This window comes from Bos javanicus, chromosome 4 (genome assembly GCF_032452875.1).
Source record: "Bos javanicus breed banteng chromosome 4, ARS-OSU_banteng_1.0, whole genome shotgun sequence".
Taxonomy (NCBI): Eukaryota; Metazoa; Chordata; class Mammalia; order Artiodactyla; family Bovidae; genus Bos; species Bos javanicus.
In genome coordinates, this window is record NC_083871.1 from 86,208,188 (window position 1) to 86,234,304 (window position 26,117).

At 36.7% G+C, this 26,117-nt stretch overlaps 1 protein-coding gene across 5 annotated transcripts in view; it reads left to right on the forward strand.

Moving 5' to 3' along the window:
* Positions 1 to 26,117, forward strand: part of CPED1 (cadherin like and PC-esterase domain containing 1) — a 328,745-nt gene that overhangs the window by 158,894 nt on the left and 143,734 nt on the right. For 4 of the 5 annotated variants that reach the window (XR_009736016.1, XM_061414531.1, XM_061414533.1 and 1 more), the window contains 9 exons: positions 391 to 533; positions 2,002 to 2,074; positions 5,598 to 5,765; positions 6,975 to 7,079; positions 8,584 to 8,753; positions 12,758 to 12,828; positions 14,406 to 14,456; positions 20,367 to 20,553; positions 21,557 to 21,725. Coding sequence is in view for 4 of the 5 variants with exons in the window: in XM_061414531.1 (XP_061270515.1) it covers positions 391 to 533; positions 2,002 to 2,074; positions 5,598 to 5,765; positions 6,975 to 7,079; positions 8,584 to 8,753; positions 12,758 to 12,828; positions 14,406 to 14,456; positions 20,367 to 20,553; positions 21,557 to 21,725 (1,137 nt within the window). In the remaining variant the exon portion in view is untranslated. The remainder of the gene's footprint in view (positions 1 to 390; positions 534 to 2,001; positions 2,075 to 5,597; positions 5,766 to 6,974; positions 7,080 to 8,583; positions 8,754 to 12,757; positions 12,829 to 14,405; positions 14,457 to 20,366; positions 20,554 to 21,556; positions 21,726 to 26,117) is intronic. The other variant, XM_061414532.1, reaches the window with a different exon arrangement.

Sequence of the window (26,117 nt, forward strand, 5' to 3'; positions counted from 1 at the left end):
CTCGCACTTCACTTTCCATGGTGAGATGCCATGGAATGAGGAGAAAAATGGAGTAAGCGCCTTTAAAATAACTTAAATTGCGACATATTTTGGTATCCCACATTCAATCAGAAGGCTTGTAATATGTTTTTAAAAGTATATAATATATATCACATTGTATAATATGTGATAATATATATTTATTATACAATATACCTTACGTATATTGTATACTCTTTCAGTATACTTTATATATATCTTAGATGATCAAATTTTCCTTTTTAAGGAGTTTTTTTGAGTGCGTCAAAGACAGATAACCTAAAGAGATCTTTCACATTGTTCATTTGGAAATGATAGAGAGACAAACTGAAATTGTCCTTTAAACATATGAATCCTTTACTTTGTTCACAGCTACAAACATTTTTTGAGACATTCCTGAGAGCTAGTTCACCTCTTCAGGCTTTTGATACCATGAGGGAAGCCATTAGCAAACTCCTACTAGCAGCTGAAGTATTCAGTGAAACATCTACTCTGGGACCAAAGATCTTCCAAAGGTAAAAGCAAATTTTAATGTTAAAAAAAAACACAAAAAACCTACCTTCTAAAAATTGATTGTTAATGAAAATGTATCTTAATTATCACAAGTAGGTGCTACTTGGAAATTTGTATGTAATATAAAGTATGAACTTCTAAACTTATGTTTTGTAATTTGTAGACCCTAAAAGTTCAGAGTATGTTAAAGACTCACAGTATTTAAACAGTGGTGACAAAAAATAAAGCACAGTTAATATGTAAATTATTTTTTAAATTGTAACCCCTTTCAGGCTCACCTATTTTTATCATATATGCTTTCCATTGACTAATTATATTTTTATTTATGTGCTTTTATTAACAAAATTCAATAACTCTTATCTCCACATCTCATCCAGTTTACTTGAATATAATTTAACGCCTTTTTCTAGGGAAATGTTAAATCTAGCATGTTAAGAAAAGGAGGTGCCTCCATATAAGTTTTATCATGCTTTCTATGTGAATAAGAATGCTTAGCATGGAGAAGTGGGAGAGGTTCCTTTCCCATATTGTGTGTTTATGGAGTCAACTTCATTGTTTCATTTAATGAGTTATGAATACTTTTTATATATCTGTATTTTCTGTAGGTAATGAAACAGGTTCCAAATCCAAAGATAAATTGTATTTAATTTTAGAGTATCTAAGCCACTGCTCTTTGTAATCAGTATAGACGTTGAAATTTAACCACAGTGATTATTAATGATGTAGTACCAAATAATACAGTAAACATAGCAAATATAACACATCTTTGTTACCATCTGTTGTTTTTATTTTATTTTTATTAGAGTACAGTTGCTTTACAATGTTGTGTTACTTTCTGCTGTGCATCAATCAGCTGTACATATACATGTATCCACTCTTTTTTAGATTTCCTTCCTATTTAGGTACCACAGAACATTGAGTAGAGCTCCCTGTGCCAACTCTGTGTGACCCCATAGACGGCAGCCCACCGGGCTCCCCCATCCCTTGGATTCTCCAGGCAAGAACACTGGAGTGGGCTGCCATTTCCTTCTCCAATGCATGAAAGTGGTCGCTCAGTCATGTCTGACTCTTAGTGACCCCATGGACTGCAGCCTACCAGGCTCCTCCATCCATGGGATTTTCCAGGCAAGAGTACTGGAGTGGGGTGCCATTGCCTTCTCCAAGGTTCTCATTAATTATCCATTTTATACATAGTAATATATATATATGTCAATCCCAAACCACCAATTCATCCCACCCCCATTACCTGCTTGGTAACCACAAGTTTGTTCTCTCCATCTGTGATTCTATTTCTGCTTTGCAGATGAGTTCATCTCTACCATCTTTCTAGATTCCACGTGTAAGTGACACTATACAGTATTTGTGTTTCTGACTTATTTCACTCTGCCTGGCAATCTCTAGGTCCATCCACCTCTCTGCAAAAGGCACTATTTCATTCCTTTTTATTGTTATCCTGTGTTTTTATTTCAGATGCAGATTATGTTTTCAACTTTTAACTTTCGATATTGGTTACGGCAGTGTCAGGTCCCCTGTAGTACTTCAGGTGAGTATGCCAGAGTGCTCACGGGAGCTTTCCTTTTGGCTGAAGGGTGTGTGTGTGTGTTGTTGTTTTCATTCATTGTAACCAATCAATAAATGCAACATGCATCAAACTTACAACAAACTTATATTTGTGCTTCCTTGGTAGCTCAGACGGTAAACACTCTGCCTTCAATGCAGGTGACACAAGCGATGAGGCTTCGTTTGACCCCTGGGTCGGGAAGAGCCCCAGGAGAAGGGAATGGCAACCCATGCCAGTATTCTTGCTGTAGTTCAAAGAATTAACTAGTATATGGAGAGTCTATGATTTGAGTTACAGTGCCCACTCTACTTTCCTGTTGAACAAACACACATTTTGTTTTTATGGTTCAACCACTATTTATGAAGTAATGTGGCATAAAGCTGAGTATGTGTTAATGCAGGAAAATAGACATCTAGCTGAAGAAGGCACTGGCAACCCACTCCAGTACTCTTGCCTGGAAAATCCCATGGGTGGAGGAGCCTGGTAGGCTGCAGTCCATGGGGTGGCTAAGAGTCGGACATGACTGAGCGACTTCACTTTCACTTTTCACTTTCATGCATTGGAGAAGGCAATGGCAACCCACTCCAGTATTCTTGCCTGGAGAATCCGAGGGACAGGGGAGCCTAGTGGGCTGCCGTCTATGGGGTCACACAGAGTCGGACACAACTGACGTGACTTAGCAGTAGCAGACATCTAGTTAATAAAAAATGCCAGCAAATTTGGAAGACTCAGCAGTGGCCACAGGACTGGAAAAGGTCAGTTTTCATTCCAATCCCAAAGAAAGGCAATGCCAAAGAATACTCAAACTACCGCACAATTGCACTCATCTCACATGCTAGTAAAGTAATGCTCAAAATTCTCCAAGCCAGGCTTCAGCAATATGTGAACCGTGAACTTCCTGATGTTCAAGCTGGTTTTAGAAAAGGCAGAGGAACCAGAGATCAAATTGCCAACATCTGCTGGATCATGGAAAAAGCAAGAGAGTTCCAGAAAAGCATCTATTTCTGCTTTATTGACTATGCCAAAGCCTTTGACTGTATGGATCACAATAAACTGTGGACAATTCTGAAAGAGATGGGAATACCAGACCACCTGATCTGCCTCTTGAGAAATTTGTATGCAGGTCAGGAAGCAACAGTTAGAACTGGACATGGAACAACAGACTGGTTCCAAATAGGAGAAAGAGTACGTCAAGGCTGTATATTGTCACCCTGCTTACTTAAGTTATATGCAGAGTACATCATGAGAAACGCTGGGCTGGAAGAAATACAAGCTGGACTCAAGATTGCCAGGAGAAATATCAATAACCTCAGATATGCAGATGACACCACCCTTGTGGCAGAAAGTGAAGAGGAACTCAAAAGCCTCTTGATGAAAGTGAAAGTGGAGAGTGAAAAAGTTGGCTTAATGCTCAACATTCAGAAAACGAAGATCATGGCATCTGGTCCCATCATTTCATGGGAAATAGATGGGGAAACAGTGGAAACAGTGTCAGACTTTGTTTTTTTGGGCTCCAAAATTACTGCAGATGGTGACTGCAGCCATGAAATTAAAAGACACTTACTCCTTGGAAGGAAAATTATGACCAACCTAGATAGCATATTGAAAAGCAGAGACATTTCTTTGCCAACAAAGATCCGTCTAGTCAAGGCTATGGTTTTTCCTGTGGTCGTGTATGGATGTGAGAGTTGGACTGTGAAGAAGGCTGAGCGCCAAAGAATTGATGCTTTTGAACTGTGGTGTTGGAGAAGACTCTTGAGAGTCCCTTGGACTGCAAGGAGATCCAACCAGTCCATTCTGAAGGAGATCAGCCCTGGGATTTCTTTGGAAGGAATGATGCTAAAGCTGAAACTGCAGGACTTTGGCCTCCTCACAGGAAGAGTTGACTCATTGGAAAAGACTCTGATGCTGGGAGGGATTGGGGGCAAGAGGAGAAGGGGACGACAGAGGATGAGATGGCTGGATGGCATCACTGACTCGATGGACGTGAGTCTGGGTGAACTCCGGGAGTTGGTGATGAACAGGGAGGCCTGGCGTGCTGCGATTCATGGGGTCGCAAAGGGTCGGATACAACTGAGTGACTGAACTGACTGATCTAGCTTATCACATAAGTTAACTCTTTTATTCTTTACATATAGATATTTAGTTTAAAACTGGCCTATATTTTAACTTTAAAACCATCTATGGGGTTGCACAGAGTCGGACACGACTGACGTGACTTAGCAGTAGCAGACATATAGTTAATAAAAAATAGCAGGTTACCTAGCTTATTCACAAAAGTTAACTCCTTTATTCTTTAAATATAGATATTTAGTTTAAAACTGGCCTATATTTTAACTTTAAAACCATAGGAATTTTTGGAATATTTGTTTTCAATATTTGTATGAATATATATATATTGAAGCATGTTTTTTGTACACTCTGATTCTTTTACTTCATCTTAAATTAACTCATTCATATCATCTCCTCCAACATATTTTTAATCCAGAATTTCCCTTAGTGGCAAGAAGGTTTTAAAAGTTGACTGCGTTAGTCTATAGAAAGATAATTTATGATATGGCAAGAGAAACTGAATAAAATTTATGCATACCCTGGAGTAGGAAATGGCAACCCATTCCAGTTTTCTTGCCAGGGAAATCCCATAGACAAAGGAGCCTGGCGGGCTACAATCCAGGGTATCACAAAGAGTCAAACATGATTGAGCAACTGAGCACGCAGCACACATATATTGTATATGTGCAACTTACATAGTATTGTACATCAGCTATACTTCAATAAAAAAAGAAAAAAACATTTGTTCAACAAGAGTTTGACTTCCTACTGTATTGACTGGTTTTCAGATTATAACACAAGGAGACTGATTGCATTATACGTGATGCAAACATTTGGTCGATTCAAAGATTTATCCCTAAAATTCTAAAATTTTATGAATCTACATCTTTTATCGTTCATTTATTCATTATTTTACCCACAAAGCTAATAGTTTACATTATGATTTTACAAAATTTATTGCTTAGAGGTATTATATATTATTTCCATGAACACAAGTTCATCAATGATATTTTTAAGATAAACTGATATGATTCTATGAAACAGTAATGTTCTTACTTGCATGCATGGTAAGTCACTTCAGTCGTGTCCGACTCTGCTGCCCCGTGTACTGTGGCCCACCAGGCTCCTCTGTCCAGGGGATTCTCCAGGCAAGACTATTGGAGTGGGTTACCATGCCTTCCTCCAGGGGATCTTCCCGACTCAGGGATCAAACCTGTGTCTCTTACGTCTCCTGCATTGGCAGGTGGGTTCTTTACCACTAGCACCACCTGGGGATCATATTTTGGAAATAACAGTACTTAGATTTTTATAAAATTGTTGACCTCCAAAAGGACCACTAGATGTCAGTTCTGATCTGTAATCCAACGGGAAATGAATCATGTCTTAGAAGTGATTCCACTGCATTAAAAGTGAGTCAATAAAAAATATTTGCTGTTATTTAACTCTTTCACAGGTGCATGAGCATTTAAATTTTCAAGATGATGATGATATGGCCTTTGAGGACCAAAACATAGAAGAATTTCTTTTAAAGGATACTTTCAATTTTCTCCTGTCTAATGACTCTTCCCTTTCCATATTTTCTGAGATATTTCAGAGACTTTATAGATCAGCTGTAGTTAAGGTAAGTGCATATTTTTTACTGACAAGTATTTTTCATTCATCTTTAAGTATCATTTTCTTTACTGTGCAGTTAAGCAACTTGATAATTCATTTGAAATTGATTTGTACCTATTATATAAACCTCTTAATATTTTTCTGATGTAAGGATCAATATTATTTTTGTGTCTACTAAGTATGTGAATGACTGACTATGATGAAATTATGGGTTGAAAATGAAGTAAGTCAGCTCCTAATTTCCAAGGGAATTTTGTTATTATAATGCATAATGCATGTTAAGTATTATAGAATACTGTTAAGGAATACCTGAACCTTTTGGAAGTTGTTAGTGCTCTAGATTAAAATCAAGGGGCTGAAGTTATAATACTCTTTTTTTTTTTAAGCAGTTACATCTGGTTAACAGTTAGATGATGATTAGGGAATAGTGCTTCAGAGGAAGACTGGTTAATTTTTGTGATCTGTTAGTACAAGTTTTCTTGATGTATGAAAAAATCTGTACAGATTAGTAATTTAGGTGTAGTATCGTTTTCTCTGTATCTTTCTGTTTTAAAACCGTAATTGGAAAATTTGGAAAAGTAGAATGTGAAAGGTCTCACCAACAAATGGTCCTCTACAGAGAGATGGTTTTGGGAGTTAAGATGTTATAGACTCTTGTCTCCCTAAGATTGTATTGCTTCATTCCTAGAGTTCCCGGTTTTCCTTCTTTAGTCAGTGGGTTGTCATTAAAACAATTAGAACCACTTGACCCGGAGAAAATAGTAAGATGTGTATCTTTTGCTCTCAGGGATGCATTAGAAAAAACAAATGTGAGGAAAATGGGGGTGGGGGTAAGTCTGTTTACTGGAATCCATGAAATGTGACAATGGCAGTGTGACATACATGAGGTTCATGAGTAAATTTCCTGCTCTGATCTTTGGTTCCCTAAAGGCTAAAAAAAGACCTCCTGCCTCTCCAAACTGTCACACTTATTTTGTCCTTCTGGGCCCAAGTTCCCAACCTTGCTGCCAAAGCACTCCGGAGCTATTTCAGATTCTTTTGTCAAACATAAAGTTTTCTTGTATTCTGACATCATTTTGAGGAGTTGAAGTTGCTACATTATTTAGAATTAATTAGCTCAGCTGTTAGAGTTTAAAATTTGGTTTTTGACTTGTGCTAAACATAGCTTGACTTTGGAACAATTGCTTAAGAGTTGTGTTTTTTCCCCCTGGTATAGGGTGAAAATTATCAAAAAGAACTAAATCGGTGCCTGTCTTTAGAGGAGATTAACTCAATTATGACTTTTATAAAGGAACTCAGGAGTTTGGGACAATTCCAACTGGTAAAGCAAAAATGACCTTTGATTCCTCTTGATTACTGAGATTATAGTAGATCAGCCATGAGCTACTTGATTTTTGACTTAAAACTAGAAGGTATTTCCTTAAGGAATAGAAATATTTGTAAGCTTCTTTTTAGAGATATGAGGATTAAGATGAGCAGAATACATATTCTTTAAGAGTATGCAGATAATACATGACTTACTAAAGGTAAAAGAATGTGGAATAAATATAGCTGGGAGGCTTTGCTAATTCTTAAGGGGGAAATGCTAACATTTTTCTAAAGAAGTTTGCTGTTTGCTTTAGGACATTTACATGTATCCGAAATTTCCTTCTGCTTATTATGCCCCTTTTGTTTGTATAAAAGTAAACATTATTCAATAAAATAGTTTGTTATAACTCCATAGCAAACTCCAAAGGGAAAAAAATGTAAATATTAATAATTGTAACTTTTACTGGTTTCAGTCTGAAAGTATAAATGGCATTTATTTTATTTTCTATGTATTTTCCTAGATTCTGTTAAGTTATTGATCAATATCAATGGATAATTCATTATACGTATATCTGTATGCTTCAAACTTGCTTTGTTTCTAGTTCTGCCCTTATATAAATAATTTATATTGGATTCATATTTTTCTACGTAAGATTTGTTTATATAAAGCGTTTCTTTAAAGTAACATTTTTAAAAGTCTACTAATAATTTGTTATTAATGTTTGGATAAAATATTTATTTTTTACTTAAAAATTTGTATTCAGATGCTACATGTACGAATTTTAACTAGCTTAATTAGTGAATGTTTCACACTTGTTTTTATTACTTAACCCCATATTTTAGAGGATTCAAAGTAAGCTTATTACTCAAAAGATAACTTAGTTGATGGATTATTTTAATTAATTTAAATACAGTAAGTGTTACATTTGTGACAGTTATGGTCACAATATCATACAAAGATAATCAGAGAGACCTGGCCTCATCCTTCAGGAATTCTTAATTTAAGACATTAGGAAAGTAAAGAACTTCTCTTGGCAGAATGTGAAGAATAGAAAAATTATTTTATAGGAGAAAAGGCAAACATTAATATCTGACTCTCAGAATAGAAAGAGGATGACCATAGATTTTTTATTTTGGGTCGGGTTAATATCTCTCACCCTGACATTTATAAGACACTTATAATCCAAGAGGATTTCATCTTATTTTTCCTGCTACCTAACTCTGTTATTCAGCTGTTTTGGGGTATCTATAGAAAGGAGATAGCTGTTTTCATTCAATGAAAAGAGAAATAAAATTCACCGCATTTGAAAATATAAACATCAGCAAAATTAGTTCCTCATAAAAAGTGACCTTTACATTGACAGAAACACAGAAAATTAAATTATGGTACTGATAATATATTTTAAAATAAATGCCTAATTAAAATATCTGAATAAATATAAAGCCTTCCCAAGTAATACTATATTTTCTTTTCCATCACTTATTCTGATATTCTGTTCTTGAATATTCCTTCTCAGCTCTTCCCGTCTACTACTCCTGGATTTCAATCTCTGATTGGTGAATTTTATGGTATGACAAGTCCTATGGGAAAACCTGGTTCCATCCTGACGCAATACTGGTCTCTTTTAAGTGTATTTGAACAATTTCAGCTCCTGAATAAAAAGGCAGAGCCACACCCGCTGGAATGGTAAGAGAGCCACAAATTTGAATTGTGCAACCCCAAAAATCTCTAAAGATTGATTTCAAAAGGCATTGCCTACATTAAAGAAAGCAACAAAAAGAAGTGTGTCCAAAAATTCATGCTCTGGAAAATACGCTTCTTTAAAACATTGAAACCATAATGATTCTAGTGGTCTTCAAACACTGTAACAGAAATATATCCAACAGTTTTTCAAACCAGCAAGACTTGACTCCACTCAAAAGTCAAGTTTAAAAATAAAAGTTTCAAGCTAGTTTCATCCTGTGATATATATCCTTGAATTTCAGGAGCATCAGACAGAAAGAATTAGGTGAGATTTATTTTATGAACTATCCGTCAGAGTGGAGGCCAGGATGGTATGAACATTCATTTAGAGTTTTTGAGGCATGAGTTTATTCTGGACAAAACATATCCAAATTTATAAATATGTCTGTCTCTACCGCAAGATTAGAGTTTTTTTTTTTTTAAAGATGGAATCTCAGAGAGGAGCATTTGGCCAGGAGAAAAGGTCCTTGGCCTCCCCCATCCACTTCCATTCTAATGAGGGGTAGTAATGAGGAAATAAGAGTCTGCTGGTCCAGTGAACATAATGATACCCCCAGTCAGTGGAGGAAGGGGCAGTGCCCACGGTGCCAGCTAAGTCTACTTCCCTTTTATATGATGGAATTAAGTAAGTATTTGACTTGTCTATTGCCAGGAAAACAGAAATAAACCCAACCACCTAGAGGGATCAAAGCCTAGATGACCGTGCCATGCTCGTCGGTGTCTCTGAAGTCACCCTCGTGAACGGACTCAATTCTACCAACTTTCCTATTTCCTTCTGCCTCAGGAGACAGTGAAAACAACCCTAGAGGAACATTTTTTTTTTTTTATAGTTCAAAAATACAAATAATCACATAGTTGAAGAATTCTTAGAACGTCTCCTAGGTCCAGAACTCACTTAAATTGCCACAACTTTATGCAGTTGGCCTTATTCCCTCAATACTCTGAAGTAATAGGATTGATAGAAGGTTTTGTTTATTTGAAAGTTAGGTTTTAAATAATATAGCTCAATGTCCCTTTGTTTGTTCTTTGCACTCACTCAATCGAAGACTGTCTCATTCATCATTATCGAAAGAGGAAGAGCAGACTTGATTTACCAAGAAGTCTATTTAAGTATTGTTTTTAACTTTAAGTAAGTTAAGTTCCTTTGAGATATGCAAGGCTTGGAAAGTTTATTCTCCAAGTTTCTCTCAAGGTCCACATTTGTTACACAGTTAAGCAATTGACTTGTCTTAAATTCAGAATATTGGATTTAAGCCTAATTTTAACCCTAACTGATTCTTTCCCACAATGCAATTTACTGAATGTCATTGTTAAATATAGTTAGAAAAAGTCAGGACTTTTTTGAATCAAACAGACTTGGATTCAAAAATCCTAGGTTTAGATTTTACTAATTACAGCAGCTAAGATTTTCCTCTGCAATTCAGTTTCCATACCTGTAAATTATGGATTATACAACCTACCAAGAATTGTTTCGAGACTATATCAGATAAGCTTCATATACTGCATGGCGTGTGGTATGCTGCATCACAGATAAGTAGTTAAGTATTAATATACTTTCTCTTTCCTGCTCCTATACCATCCAAAGGTCACTTAACATCTAAAAAGGGCGAAATGTTTTTCTTTCATTTATAGGAAAAGCAAGATAAGTTTGAAAGACTTATCTAAGTTAACACTGTGATAAGTAAACTTGAAATCTTTATCAAGAAACAACTCTGTGGGAGAGGGAGAGGGAGAGGGTAGGATGATTTGGGAGCATGGCATTGAAACATGTATAATATCATATAAGAAATGAATCGCCAGTCCAGGTTCGATCCAGGATACAGGATGCTTGGGGCTGGTGCACTGGGATGACCCAGAGGGATGGTACAGGGAAGGAGGTGGGAGAGGGGTTCAGGATGGGGAGCACATGTTCACCCGTGGCGGATTCATGTTGATGCATGGCAAAACCAATACAATATTGTAAAGTAATTAACCTCCAATTAAAATAAATAAATTTAATTTAAAAAAGAAACAATTAGATAAATTGTTTCTAGGCCATTTTAAGAAAGACTAGTTAATTTAATTATATTCAAATTTACCAGTGAGTATGTATGTATATATTTAATTATCATTCATGCTGTATCACAAGAAGGATCAGTGTCATATATGTTTTCCAGATGAGGAAACTGAGGTGCTAAGAAGATGGGTCATTTGCTCAAGCCGAGCAGCTAATTGAGTTGGAACTACAACCCTGGCCTCTTCTTTCTGGTCTTATTATTTATACCAGGATCTCATGCTGACAGGAAGGTCAGATGTAGTCGTTCATAATTGCCCCTAGCTTCACAATGGTCACCTCTAGTTTTTCATACTCTAAAGGCCAGTATTACGTACCTATATTATCTGTGGGTTTTAACGACTTCCTTCACACTTTAAATAAACATCCTCCACTTATAGCAACAAGGTGAGGACAAATAGACAGAAAAGCAACATTTAAAGAAAGTGACCACTTCTGTCTGTGCCTTGAGGCTCAGAATCCAAGGGTCCTAACAGAGTGAGTGGAAATCTGAACAGAATGAAAACACTAAAATCAATGTGTGTGTACTGTCTGTTAATTTTCACTTCACTGGAAATAAAGTAGCAGGTGTAATTTGCTCTAATCACATGCTTTCCATGAAAATCCACATTTTCAAAACAAGTTATTCAAAAAATTACACAAGAACTCACTTGGGGGATGCCTTAACATACAGAACATTTCATTCCCTTGATATAGTAACTTTTATAAAATTCATTTTATATGCATTTCAAGGTTGTATCTTTTATGTGCTTTACTTAAAGTGTTTGCTTCATATGAAATAAAATTTTTTTTTTTTTACCTTGGCCTGGCACTCAAACTTACAGTAAATGTATTTCATCCCATGCTTGCTTTATCTATTTTTTCCTTCCTTGGGAGGAGGAAAGTATTTTAAAGTCCTCGACATGTTATTTTTCACCCCGATTACATCATTGCATATACTATAGGGTAAAAAGACTTGAAAATAAAACTGCAATAAAGTTATCACACCTTCCATCATTAACAATAGTTTTAATTCCTGATTCTTCTTAATTTTCTATCTAATGTTTATATTTTGAGGCAATTGAAAATGCCTTATTCATCTCTACCAGTGTCCCATACAATATCTGGGACAATAAATCTTTATAAAATTAAACTAACACAGAGCGTTTGTTGAATCTTCATAGCATCCCTGTGAAGTAAGGCCAGCATTGTTATCTCTGTTTCATTGCAGTAGAAATGGAGCCTCCCAACATAGCACAGTGAAGTCAAGTCACATCCTGCCTGGTATTCTCTATCATAAGGACCAACAGTTTTTCTGTCTGCCACTTAGATTATTTGGGTCCTAAATTTGAGGATTTAAAGGGCAATCTGGCTGAGCATTTAGTTATACAACAGAAAAATGAGGCAAACACACCAAGATATAACTAACCCTTAATATTCATCCCTGTTAATCAGAGTTTAAGGATAGAGGTCTTGGCAAGACAGGTTATTTTCTGCATGGTACGCTTAAGTTTCTTAGATTATGTGGATGTTCTCAGTCTGTGCCTCAGAGTTTCCAAAGCTTCTTGCTACAAGACTTTGTAATTTTAGCCAAACAGATTCCACTAAGAATGTGTATTCCTGAGTCACTTCTGTTGGACCTAGGCTATCAGAGATTGTTCCCTTTGGGACCAAAGAGTGACTTTTTGCCCTGGTTTTCTTCATATGGGCTTCTGCTGATTAGAGATGATGAGATTTCCATCCACTTCACTTGAGACAGGAATGCCAGTTTAGAGGAATGAAATTCAGAATGTTTTTCTTTGTGTTCATCAAAATAACTGTGTTCACACAGGAAAAAAAGATAGTGTGTTAGATGTAATTTCCATGAATTTTGTTCAGTGCATTGATCCAGGATTGTTTGATATTGCATTTGCAGGAATTCTTTCACAGAAGATGGAAACATTAAAAAACCACGAGTACCATTTGATGCAATTGAAAATAAAAAAGGTAAAGTCCTCCTGTTTCTTTCAACATGAAAATAAGTATTGTTTGGCCAAAATCATAACAAATGTTTAGCTTTATTAGGAGTCAATAATTAAAACTAGACTGGAAAAATGCTGTTTTCCCTTCAAATTTGGAGAGATTTTTTCCTCTTAAATATAATAGAGCTGGGGAGAGTGTAGGGAAATGAGCATTCTCATTGCTGATGGGTGTATATTTCTTAAGGGACCATTTAACAACATGTAATAAAAGCTTTAAAAGTTATTCATATATGCCATAAATTTCACTCTTAGATACTGATTTTAAGGAAATAATTAAGAATGTACCCCAAAATTTAATTGCATAAATTATAAAGGAAAAAATAACAACTACCATTATCGCAGTAATAGTGGAATGGATTAAGCTATTTGTTGTTATTCATAACAGAGACACTGTCATGTCCATTTTGCAACCCCATGAACTGTAACCCACCAGGCTCCTCTGTCTTTCACTGTGTCCCAGAGTTTGCTCAAATTCATGTCCACTGAGTCAGTGAAGTTATCTATCCATCTCATAGTCATCCAGTAAAATATAAATCCACCCTAATATATAGGAAAATATTTATACATGAAAGATGTTTAAGATATATTATTCCATGAAACATTTGACTACATGCCACATGGACCTAAAGGGAAATTAATAGTGACTTTGATTTTCTCTCTTAGTCTTACCTGTTCCCTATATTTTTTCTTTTAAAAAAAATTTGAGCTTTTTGTCACATGAAAAGAAAATATTTATAATTTTAAGAAGATGAAAGTACACATGTCTACATTTTTTTTTTAATCAAAGTTTTCCTATTACAAATCAAGGTTTAATCCAATACAGTGGTTTTGAGTGTATGGCTCCTAGACCAATAACATCAGCATCATCTGGAAAGCTTAGAAAGTTCAGATCTCCAGAATCAGAATCTCTAGGTTTAAGGCCCAGGATTCTATATTTTAACAAGCCCTTCAGATGCTTCTGAGGCATGGTAGAGATTGAGAATCACTGACTTAATAAAATGAAGCACTAAGCTAAGGGAAGAACTGATGTTGAACTACTCTTCTCTCTCCCACCATGTTTTAAATCTTTAAATGATTTCTTTAAGCACTCTGAGTGTTCTCATTTCGTCCCATCAATCTCTATTTAGGAGTTTTTTAGATAAATGTTTGGTTGAATTCAGAAACTTAGAGTAAATGTCAGTGGAACCAACTGGATGGAATTTATGTGATTCTAGTGATTTGGGAAATTATAGTCGTAAGATCATAATAGAACAAGAGGAATTTTGATAGCTCACCTTCAGGCAATGAATGGCATTTAGACCATTCATTTTTCTCTCTTAATATTTTCTTATGTGAACTTATCATTTTTCTGTTATTTTTTACCTAATCATTTCTTTGGTCTTACCATAGCTTTCAGTTGAACTTAGAAGTGCTTTCTAATGTAATAACAATTAAATAATAAAATATGTTTCATTCAGTTAACCTGTGTTTCAGACACCTGGATATGTATTCTCTGTATTTTAATTAATATTTTCCTTTTTAAATGTACATTTCCTTTTTTAGCTGTGGTTCCACAAATTATGAATGAAACCAAAGAAATGCATTGCCATAATGGTGAGTTCCAATGAAAGTATTTGAGAATTATAATCAGTAGTTAGGCATACCTCTGCTTTGTATAAATCATCAAGTTTGGAGATCATTAGGATGATAATGTATTTTGAGTAAATTTTCAGAAGTTATGCGTTTTCCGAATGAGTCAGTATTTGTCACTTTTGCATAATTTTTTTTTACTTTCCATTTTATAAAATGAAATATTATGTTGTATCTTCGCTTATTTAAGAACAGTAACTTCCAAACTTATTTTCAGGGGCCCCAATAGTGCTAATACTTTGCTGTGGGAACCACTTAAATGGAAGAGCTTGGCATCTTCTCTGTGTATTGATTTTTAGGACTGTCACCATCCAGCAGTGATTTGTTTCGGTCAGATTGTTGATGCAATGGATAGCACTTAAGTGTGGTTTTCTTTATAACAATTAAAAGTTTTTAAGCCAAATTTTAATTTATTTTTTTCTTAAAATTCATGAATTTCTTTTATCAAGGTATAATCAGTAATATAAATACCTTTTGTAATGAGCTCTTTAAGGTGGCTCAGATGGTAAAGAGTCTGCCTGCAATGCAGGAGACCTGGGTTAGATCCCTGAGTTGGGGAGATCCCCTGGAGAAGAAAATGGCAACCCTCTCTAGTATTCCTGCCTGGAAAAGCCCATGGATGGAGGAGCCTGGAGGGCTACAGTCCATGGGGGTTGCAGAGTTGGACACAACTGAAGCGACTTAGCACACATGCATATATAAAAACATACACTGAAAATTTAGCCTTTCACAAAAAAATCTGTTCTGATAAATCATTAAAGGTGAGAACAATAAAATTTATGGGCCAAGGTCTAATTTATTATAAATAAAAGTCTTCCAATTCAATTTGTCTCTTCTAAAATGCAATTATGTTTTAATGCTTTCATTAAAATCAGTATAGGCTGAGAGGTGATACAAAATGTGGTTTAACAGAATCAACAAGCTTTTTAAAGAAAAAATACCATTTTGAATGAAATGCTGCTAACCAGTAAAAAGTAACAGGTATTACACCGTTCCCTCTCTGCACTTACCATCCAATCTCCCACTTCTAGAAAAGTACATACTACTCAGTTCCCTTGGGAAACTGGTTGGTACCTGGTGTGTGATAGGAAAAGGACTAGTTTTGAGAAAACTAGAAGCAAGATTAAAATAAACATTTGTTGAGGGTCTAGTGGGCCAGGCTCTGGGTTAGATCAGGAAAGCCACTTCCCCTCTTTGGTTTTTGTTTCCTCATTTATGAAGTAGAAAAACGATACAAGGTAATGTCATTTTTGCTCAGTTCCCAGGTAACATAATGTAGAGGATGTGAACATGTTAAAAAGCACTTCAACTTTGCTCAGATTTCTGTGTTGCTTAAAAACTAGTCATACCTGCGACTTCAAAATTAATCTTCCTACTTTTATTTAAGATTAAAAAAATAACTCAATGATGCCTTAGAACAGGTGGGATTATCTTTCAGTGTCTAGGCTGTTTTTGTGTTTAATGTGAGTTACGATTATCCCTCAAGAGGGCAACAAAATTCTGCGGTTAAAAGAAATCCATTAAAAGCAACCAAGACTTCAAACAGCATTCCCATAAGTACTTGCCAAATGTGTTCAGCAGCTTGCTCCCACCTTGCCTCACAATGGGTTCTCTGCAGAGCTAAGGTAAGCTGGCTTGAGACAAGTTGGGACTGGATTGGGAAGAATGCCAAGGAAACACCAGGTGTTTGTAGGCAGCAACACTGATGATTCAGTTGAAGATGATGTCAGGATGAAATCAGCTTTCAAGCAGGGGTCTAGGATGCAGCACTTAAGTCAGAGTTGAAGAGTTTCTGATGAAACCAAAAACAAGCACTTGCTAAAGAAAATAATTTCTTGCTTAAGAAAATGATTACTCAGTTTCTCTCTTCTAGGTCTGATTTTCGGTGTTGAAATGGGCAGAGTGTTTAGTCACTCAGCTGTGTGTGACTCTTTGTGACCCCATGGACTAAAGCCCATCAGGCTCCTCTGTCCATGGGGATTCTTCAGGCAAAAATACTGGAGTGGGTTGCCATGCCCTATTCCTGGAGAACTTCCCAACCCAGGAACTGAACCTGAGTCTCCTGCATTGCAGGCAGATTCTTTACCACCTGAACCACCACGAGCAGGCCTCATTGAAAATGTTCACTATTAAGTCAAAATATTAACTACAGGGAAATTAACTCTCACTGACTATTTTATTAAAATATATAAAATTAAAGCACATTTCCTATGATTACTATTTTGAACAGAAATCTTCCACTTTGTTATTCAGCTATCTGGTTTTAAGAATAAAAGTATAGTGTGTGTATTTATATTCCCTTTCTGCCTAGGAAATGGTAATCTTGAAAGCACATTCCATATCCTGAACTCCAACTTGTTTAAAGTGTTACATTGGGTTCACAGTATCCAACAGAATCAGATCTCATGACCAAAAACAGCCAGTTTTTACTGTACTTATCTCAGTCCCTTGAGCATAGAGCATGCCAAAAAAAAAAAAAAAATCTGATGAAAAAAATGAATGTCTTATTAATAAGTGTTTGAATTTGAATGAAAAGCTATGGTACTTTTCAAGATGAAATCGAATAACACAGTCTCACCCTTATCCTTTCATTTTTTTCTCCTTTATTATAAAACACTTTAGGAGCTAGTAGAATCATTGAAATTATAGATGCAGTCCACCTTCATCACCCAGATACAATCTTTGGTAACAAGTAAAATCAATCAATTAACTAGTTATTTTTATTGACTTTTTCCTTACAATGAAATTACAGTATATGTACTGCATTATTATTCCTAATTTGTACCTCAGTAGTTGCTTCTTCCTAAGAAACAACTTCTCTTTGTACCTGAGTAGTTGTAATATTATTCCTAATTTGTACCTGAGTAGCTTTTTCACATTCTTTGCTCCACCCTACTGTCTGTAAGCTATGTATCAGTCCAATGGCAGTTTAATGACATTTCCCCTCAAGTAGTTCTTTTTTCTTTATTCCTTTTATTTCAGTTGAGAAAACAATCATAGAATGTGAGTGAAATTTATTCACTTTCATCATTTAAGGGCAAGATGGGAGTTAAGCTGACACCTAGTTCTCAGATGTAGAATAAAACACCTATAACGTTGGTGGTATATCTGTCTCCTTGTCTGAAAAAGAAATATAAAAGTTTTCATATTGTTGAATCACGAAGTCTAGAATATGGTGGGAGATGAGAGGGAGAAGCCAAGAAATGGTTAGGAAATGTCTTGTAAGCTATATTGGGAGCTTGGTCTAGATTATAGAGGTGATGAGAAAATGCTAAAGAACTGAAAACAAATCATTAGATTTGATTTTAGAGAAATTGTATAATAGCTATATAATAATAAAGGAAGAGACAGCAGTTAACAAAATAATAGGCTTTTTCTTTAAGTTCAGGTATATAGCTTCCTATGGCAGATTTGGTGTTATCTTTTTTGTTGCTATGTTGTTAAATATCATTGAAAATCTTACTTAAAGGCAACAGAAGACATTTTCATTTTACTGATTTTTATAGTATTTCCTATTTTTATCTTTACTGAAGTTTTTTGACTATAAAAAAGTGTTTCTGGAACAAAAAAAACTTGTTGATATTTTTATTTGAAAAACATTTGCTTTTGAGTTTGTTTATTTCAAATATGAACACAATATGTTTAGTTTAGTGGTGGCTGCTATATATGCCTAAAGATATATATATATTTTTTTCTCACTAAGATACTTTTGTAAAAGTTGAGCTCATAAAAAATAGAAACTCTTAAAAAGTGACTTAGAATCAATGATATGAAGTAATACTCATGCATGCATGCATGCGAAATTGCTTCAGTCATGTCTTACTCTTTGGATTCTGTGTATGAACTGTAGCCCACCAAGCTCCTCTGTCCATGGGATTTTCCAGGCAAGAATACTGGAGTGGGTTGCCATGCCCTCCTTCAGAGCATCTTCCCAATCCAGGGCTTGAACCTACGTCTCTTATATCTCCTATATTGGCAGGTGGATTCTTTACCACTAGCCCCACCTGGGAAGCCCATGAAGTAATACACTAGGTTCTATAACAAAACTGACCAGAAAATAGCACTTTGCCTCTTTCAAAAGCACTACTTTAGGGCACTTAGGTTAAGGTAACCAGAGTATGAAGGGGTTTTCATGTCTAAGTGTGTGGCATGATATTAGATTTCACGTTCTTTGCTCCACCCTACTGCTTCTGAGCTACACATCAATCCAGCAACAGTTTAATGACACTCCCATCAAGAAATTTTCCTTATTCCCTGGTGGTACCTTTCTGTTACCCCACAGAATCATCTCCCCCATTGTTTAAATTTAAAACAACAATTTAAACAGTTGTTTGATAGATGTTATCAGTTCAGTTCAGTTCAGTCGCTCAGTCGTGTCCGACTCTTTGCGTCCCCATGAACCGCAGCACGCCAGGCCTCCCTGTCCATCACCAACTCCCGGGTCCATTGAGTCAGTGATGTCATCCAACCATCTCATCCTCTGTCGTCACTTCTCCTCCTGCCCTCAGTCTTTCCCAGCATCAGGGTCTTTTCAAATGAGTCAGCTCTTCATATCAGGTGGCCAAAGTATTGGAGTTTCAGCTTCAACATCAGTCCTTCCAATGAACACTCAAAGGACTGATCTCCTTTAGGATGGACTGGTTGGATCTCCTTGCAGTCCAAGGGACTCTCAAGAGTCTTCTCTAATGCCATGGTTCAAAAGCATCAATTCTTCTGCGCTCAGCTTTCTTTATAGTACAACTCTCACATCCATACATGACCACTGGAAATACCATAGCCTTCACTAGACAGACCTTTTTTGGAAAAGTAATGTCTCTGCTTTTTAATATGCTGTCTAGATTGATCATAACTTTCCTTTCAAGGAGTAATTGTCTTTTAATTTCATAGCTGCAATCACCATCTGTGGTGATTTTGGAGCCCTAATAAAATAAAATAAAATAAAGTCTGACACTGTTTCCCCATCTATTTCCCATGAAGTGATAGGACCAGATGCTACGATCTTAGTTTTCTGACTGTTGAGCTTTAAACCAACTTTTTCACTCTCCTCTTTCACTCTCATCAAGAGGCTTTTTAGTTCCTCTTCACTTTCTGCCATAAGGGTGGTGTCATCTGCATATCTGAGGTTATTGATATTTCTCCCGGCAATCTTGATTCCAGCTTGTGCTTCTTCCAGCCCAGTGTTTCTCATGATGTAATCTGCATATAAGTTAAATAAGCAGGGTGACAATATACAGCCTTGACGTACTCCTTTTCCTATTTGGAACCAGTCTGTTGTTCCATGTCCAGTTCTAACTGTCGCTTCCTGACCTGCATATAGGTTTCTCAAGAGACAGGTCAGGTGGTCTGGTATTCCCATCTCTTTCAGAATTGTCCACAGTTTATTGTGATCCACAGTCAAAGGCTTTGGCATAGTCAATAAAGAAATAGATGTTTATCTGGAACTCTTTGCTTTTTCGATGATCTGGCAGATGTTGGCAATTTGATCTCTGGTTCCTCTGCTTTTTCTAAAACCAGCTTGAACATCTGGAAGTTCATGGTTCACGTATTGTTGATAGATGTTATAAGTGCTATGAAATGTTATCAATTCACTGGAGAGACATTTTCTGACCTGCTGTGCCTTTAAATTTTTAAAGGCTGAGCAAAAAATATCAACCAAAGTCAACAACAGTTACATGAGGTAAAGTCTACAAAATTTGGCAAGTAGAAAATCCAGGTGAAGCCACAAATCAGCTATTACCAGAATACCAAATGGAAAATCAGCAGTGATTACCAAAGTTATGCAAAAGAATTTTCAAAACCTTAATCACATTTGATTTTTAACCATTTATGCATGCCACAGTTGTGTTTTGTCATTGTTTTTGTTTTTTTAAACAGATAAAGATGCACAATGTCATATCAAGCAGATCTTCACACATCCGCGTTTGGAATTAAATCCTGAATTTAACCCAAAGATCAAAGATTATTACTCTGAAGTCCCGTTTGATGTGGTAACACTGACAATTGGAGCAGAGACTTCTAAGAGTCAGTGCAGGGTGTACCTGCAGGAACGGGCAGGACCAAGGTATGAGGGCGTTGATAGGGGCCGAGGGTAGACATCTTAGCAGGAGGCAGACCTTGGAGACAACTTTTGAAGATGGTTCAGAAGACCTGAGGCACAGTATCTGTTGGAGGATTGCCAGGGAGTGAAATCCTTCTGCTTCACAGATGTCATGTGGTTAAAATAACACATAAGTGCTATGATGACCTATTAACCATGTTCGTGTTTAATCTTTCTAACAATGTTGTAATGACAGAGGATCTTGTGATATGAAATATTAAAGAAGATTCACTGGGGGAAAACTGGGTTTATTCTTATCTTAATGTTTTTAGATTGTTGAGGAATTAATCCTTCCTAACAGTAGCCTCCTTCTATCCCAACCCAACTCCTTGAGTTTTTGAATATTCAGGTGCTGATTACTTGATAAAATTTGTGGACATGGTAACACTAACTTTCCTAGTCTCATGAGATTTTTTTTCCTAATGACTCTTTTGAGAGTCACCAACTCTTTGGTTTATCATTTGAACAGAAGATAGAACCTTATGACATGCCATGTCCATGACAAGAAACATACTCATTTTCCCATGCTGTAGGGAACGAAATGCATTCAACATTCCTGGGAGCTAAAATAGTATAATAGAAAGAAAAGAGAATTCAAGTCAGACCAACCTGGGTCCTAACCCTGACTTTACCATACTCTACTATATTTAAAATGGGGACAGCCTTAGTTTTTGTATGGATTTGTAAATATTAAATGGGATAATGTATGACCTTGACAGATGGTTAATAAATATTAGTTCCTTTCCCTATAATTGGTAAGGGACTTGACTTGCTCTGCTAGATAAATGTTGGCATACCAAAGCACAATGAAACATAAGTTAAAATATTTCACATTTTAGATTTCTTATGAAATGGTGCAGATCTTATCTGTTTTTAATGCAAATTATTGACCCAATAAATATTGATATATGAATCAATTTGGATTCTTTCTCTCATTCTCACTCTCTCTTTCTTGTTCTCTCTCCAGCTTTGCCAACTATTCTCTGGGTTTAGGGATGAACAAAATCTCAGTGCTTGTGGTGGATAAATCTCCAACTCAGGGTGAGACCCTGACCACGTACAAACTTACCATCTATAGAGAAGACCGTCCAAGTCTGCCCTTGTTTGAGGACTTCACAGCATGCGGATTTGTGCAGGTAAGTGGATTTTACATTTACACATGTGTTGAATTGGAAGTGATCCTTTTACCCAGGTGAAAAAAGGTCAAATGAAAATTAATAGGGGAAAAAAATGTATGGTTTCAAATCCAAGCAACTGTGATCTCATTTCAAAAAAGAGTCCCAGCCAGGTATCTAAGACACCTTTTTTATGAGTGATTTTCTTTTACATGTGGTGGCTATTCCCTGCACTGAGAGTGTGCAGTGGATTTATTGTGGTTAATATTGAAAAAAAGTCTGAGTGCTCATACTTAGTTGTGAAATTGGTTCTACGTTTCCTTTTTAAATTGTGCTGTGTTTCTTGGATTTGTCCCTGAAACTACTTTGAAATTTTAAACTAGATTCAGTGGAATTTGTTTTAAAGAATGAGAGGAAAATTTATGAAACTATTTTATGAAAAGGATACCAGATGAATGAAATTAAATTTTCTTGAGTAGATATATTTCTTCTTTGCTTCTTGTACCCTAATCATGTCTAAAGGCTGCAAATGCTCCTGTGAGCAGCACATACCATTCTGTAGCCTTGTTGACTTTGGAGGAGGGTGCACATTACCCAGAGACTTTGTCTTATTTGGTGGTTCTTTCCTCAGTTTTCCTTTTTTAGGAATCTATGTTATAACCTTCTATATTTGCTTACATCATATACCCTGGCTACAAGTAATTCCAGGGAAGTCGTCATTGATACCCTTACCATATGTACTAATCCACTTAGAATGGATTAGTCTATGTCATGTCTCAGTGATTGATATGCTAGTGGGAGCATGAAGCATAGTCAGTTAATAAAAGATAAAAATGGCCAAATAGGCCTGAGTGAGTAGGATGGATACCATATTTTCTTAAATGTAGGGGCGATATGGAGTGTTCTTTCTCCCCCTCTACCCACCACCACCATTTCATCTCTTCTCAAGAATTTAACATGGGAATTCCCTGGCAGTCCTGTGGATAGGATACCACACTTTCACTGCTCAGGGGCCAGGTTCAATACCTGGCTGGAGAATTAAGATCCCACAAACTATGTGATGTGGTCTAAAACAAAAATAACAAAAAGAATTTAACGCTACTTTATGAGGGTACTCATTGCTGAGATTTTTGTTTTTCAAGAAAATATATGCCTGTGATGTATGAACTACTAGCAACTCAAAGGGAATTTCACAATGGCATAAAGATTGGTCTAAAGCAGGATAGAACTAGTATTCTGAAAGATATTAGTAGGTATACTTTAAAAAAAAAAGATGGGAAAGAGTAGTGTTGCATGGTTTTGAAGCAGTGGGTTAAACAAAATAAAGTAGGTTTCCTGGCTGTAAGACTTCCCCGAACATTCCATGTGCTTATATGGTCCTCTTCAAAAGAAGGATATGTAGTGTCCAGTATTTTCAAACTTTTTTGACATCTTTTTAATGCACTAGCTATTAATATTCTTCTGTGGAACACAGTTGAGGAAACACAGGTCTAGACTCTGGAGAAGACTTCAAGATTAGGTTCCTTTCAGTTACCTACTTTTCACTTTGTTTTATAAGGTTGCTATCCCTCAGTCTTTTTCCAACTGGGAAAACAAATACTAGAACCACACCAAAAATGTTGCTGAGGGGGAAACCAAAGCCTAGAGGGAGGTGTGCTTTTGTCTAAGTATGTGTATGCAGTGTGTGTGTAGTTATTTCCAAACTAAATGTTCTCACCTTCTTTGGTGTGTGACTCTATTTTTTGTTTTTGCTTATCTCACTCTCATATTTTAGACAGAAACTAACTCTTCAGATAAAAAATCTTTGAAGGAAAGCTAATGGTGTGAATTATATTTTTCCAGAATATTTATGGTTACAAACAACAGTTATTTTCACTTTAAAAAGTGAATATATTTCATTTTAATGTAGATTTTAATTTTTATAAGTCTGTGGGTGACTACATTTTTATCGGTTAGTTCAGTTCAGTTCAGTTGCTCAGTCATGTCCAACTCTTTGTGACCCCATGAATCTCAGTACGTCAGGCCTCCCTGTCCATCACCAACTCCCGGAGTTCACTCAAACTCACGTCAATCGAGTTGGTGATGCCATCCAGCCATCTCATCCTCTGTCGTCCCCTTCTCCTCCTGCCCCCAATCCCTCCCAGCATCAGAGTCTTTTCCAATGAGTCAACTCTTCGCATGAGGTGGCCAAAGTACTGGAGTTTCAGCTTTAGCATCATTCCTTCCAAAGAACACCCAGGGTTGATCTCCTTCAGAATGGACTGGTTGGATCTCCTTGCAGTCCAAGGGACTCTCAAGAGTCTTCTCCAACACCACAGTTCAAAAGCATCAATTCTTCAGCGCTCAGCCTTCTTCACAGTCCAACTCTCACATCCATACATGACCACTGGAAAAACCATAGTCTTGACTAGACTGACCTTTGTTGGCAAAGTAATGTCTCTGCTTTTCAATATGCTATCTAGGTTACTCATAACTTTTGTTAGTAAATCTGACTTTTAAATGGAGTAAATATATGATAAAGGTTGAAAAGGAAAATAAAACTTCTACATTAAGGCATGAAAAAATGTGTTTTTACTTTTCATTTGTCACCAGCTAGGTTTGTACTGTTGAATTTTTGCTGTATCTTTTGAAATGTAATTGATACCCACGAGTATTGGCAAAGGTTTATATTTTGATTCCACTCTAAACTTAAAACATGGTAAATGACTCATTCATTACTCTGCAATATGCAAAACCCATTTAATGGGTATTAGTAGATCAATATGAAAAATCTTCAATTTCTAAGTGTTCATAAAAATGTAAAATCCTTATGCTGGATATTTTAACACAAACACAGATTTCAGGAGTATATATTCCTTCCTGGCTATCATTTGGAGAGCCCTTATACGTTTAATTGTAATTATATACATGATGAATATCTAGAGAAGTGTCAATAGGAATGGAGATGATCCCACGAGTAGAAGGGACATTGCGGAGCTGAAATCTCTATGATTTTTTCACTTATCTCTGATTTATCCTTTGTCCTTCTTATGACACTATTCTGGTTCAGTTCTTGTTACTTGTTGACTCAGATTCTAAAATAGTCCCTAGCTTTGTTTCCTCGTATCTGACTGACTCTTCTCCAGTTCAGTTTTTACAAGCTTGATCTTCATCAACTTAAAGCACACTCTGTCATAAGCTTTGCCAAAAATGCTCCAAGCGCCCCCTCCCATGGTCATTCACTTCCCTCATGTTAGTCCATATGTTTTTTCAGCCTCGTGTCTCGTTAGTTGTCAGTGTATTTTATGCTTCTGCTAACCTGGCCTGTTTACTCTCCCCAGACATGCTTCCCAATCCTGTGACACTGGGGCTGTCCCTCCCACTGGAAACTAAAAAGAGTTTATTTGATGTCACTCCAGAAGCTGTTAACTCAGATTCCAGTGTAGGAGTTTTGATCCACGTTGTATAAAAGAGTTCTTTAAAGGTCAAAACTGCCCCCAAATAGATTCTATTGACTGTCATTTATTATGTGCCAGGCTGTGTCCTAAATGCTTTATGTTAGTTGTAGTCTCTTTAATCCATACAGCGTCCTTGTGGATTGAATTCTACTCTGAGCCCTCAGTTTCAGAAGAGAAATCCCAAAGATCATAGAGGTTAAAGATATTGCCCAAGGTCACACAGCTAGTGAGTGGTGGGGCTTGGATTCAGATCTGAGTGTGCCTGACTCCAAAGTCCATGTTATGTTACATTGCCTTCTGGCAGAATGGGGTCTCTTGCTGTAGGGACTTTTCTGACCCAGGAGGTATTCAAGCATCAGCTGGAAATCCATCTCTCAAGGAGCAGATGAGGAATTGGATTAGATGCTTTTTAAGTTTCCTTTGGGTTTCCTTATTTCCTAGATGTTAATAAAATAAGACCTCTCATTGACCCTTGGTGTATTGCAAAGCCCTGTGATTAAAGCACACTGCTGTTGAGGTGGTCTCGTGCCAGGGTGGGTGGACACAGTGAGAGTGACGCGTGGGGGGCTGTGGAAGGAGCAGCAGTCCCAGCCCTTGCCTATGCTGCTGGCTCAGCTCCCTGCCCTGCAACCGCTGACTGCTGTGTCTTTTGCTGAGGAGCAGACCTGTCCATACTGACTCCGGTGAGGACACAGACCCCTGGAGCTTGCCCATTTCCCCCATTGCCTGATTCCAGTTGTCTAGTCAAATAGGCATTGGGCCCTGCTAACACTGGCATGAACTCTCCTCCTCAGCCCAAGGAAAAAGAATAAACCAGCAGAGGAGGTGCTACTGTCCTCCAGAAGTTCATATTGATCTGGTCAGTTGACAAGAAGAACCACCCTGAGGAGGATGGTGAAGAGAAGCCCCCTTTACACAAACCAGGAACACTTAGGTGGGATGAGTGAGGGAAAAAGGCGACAGTGGAGCTCAGCAG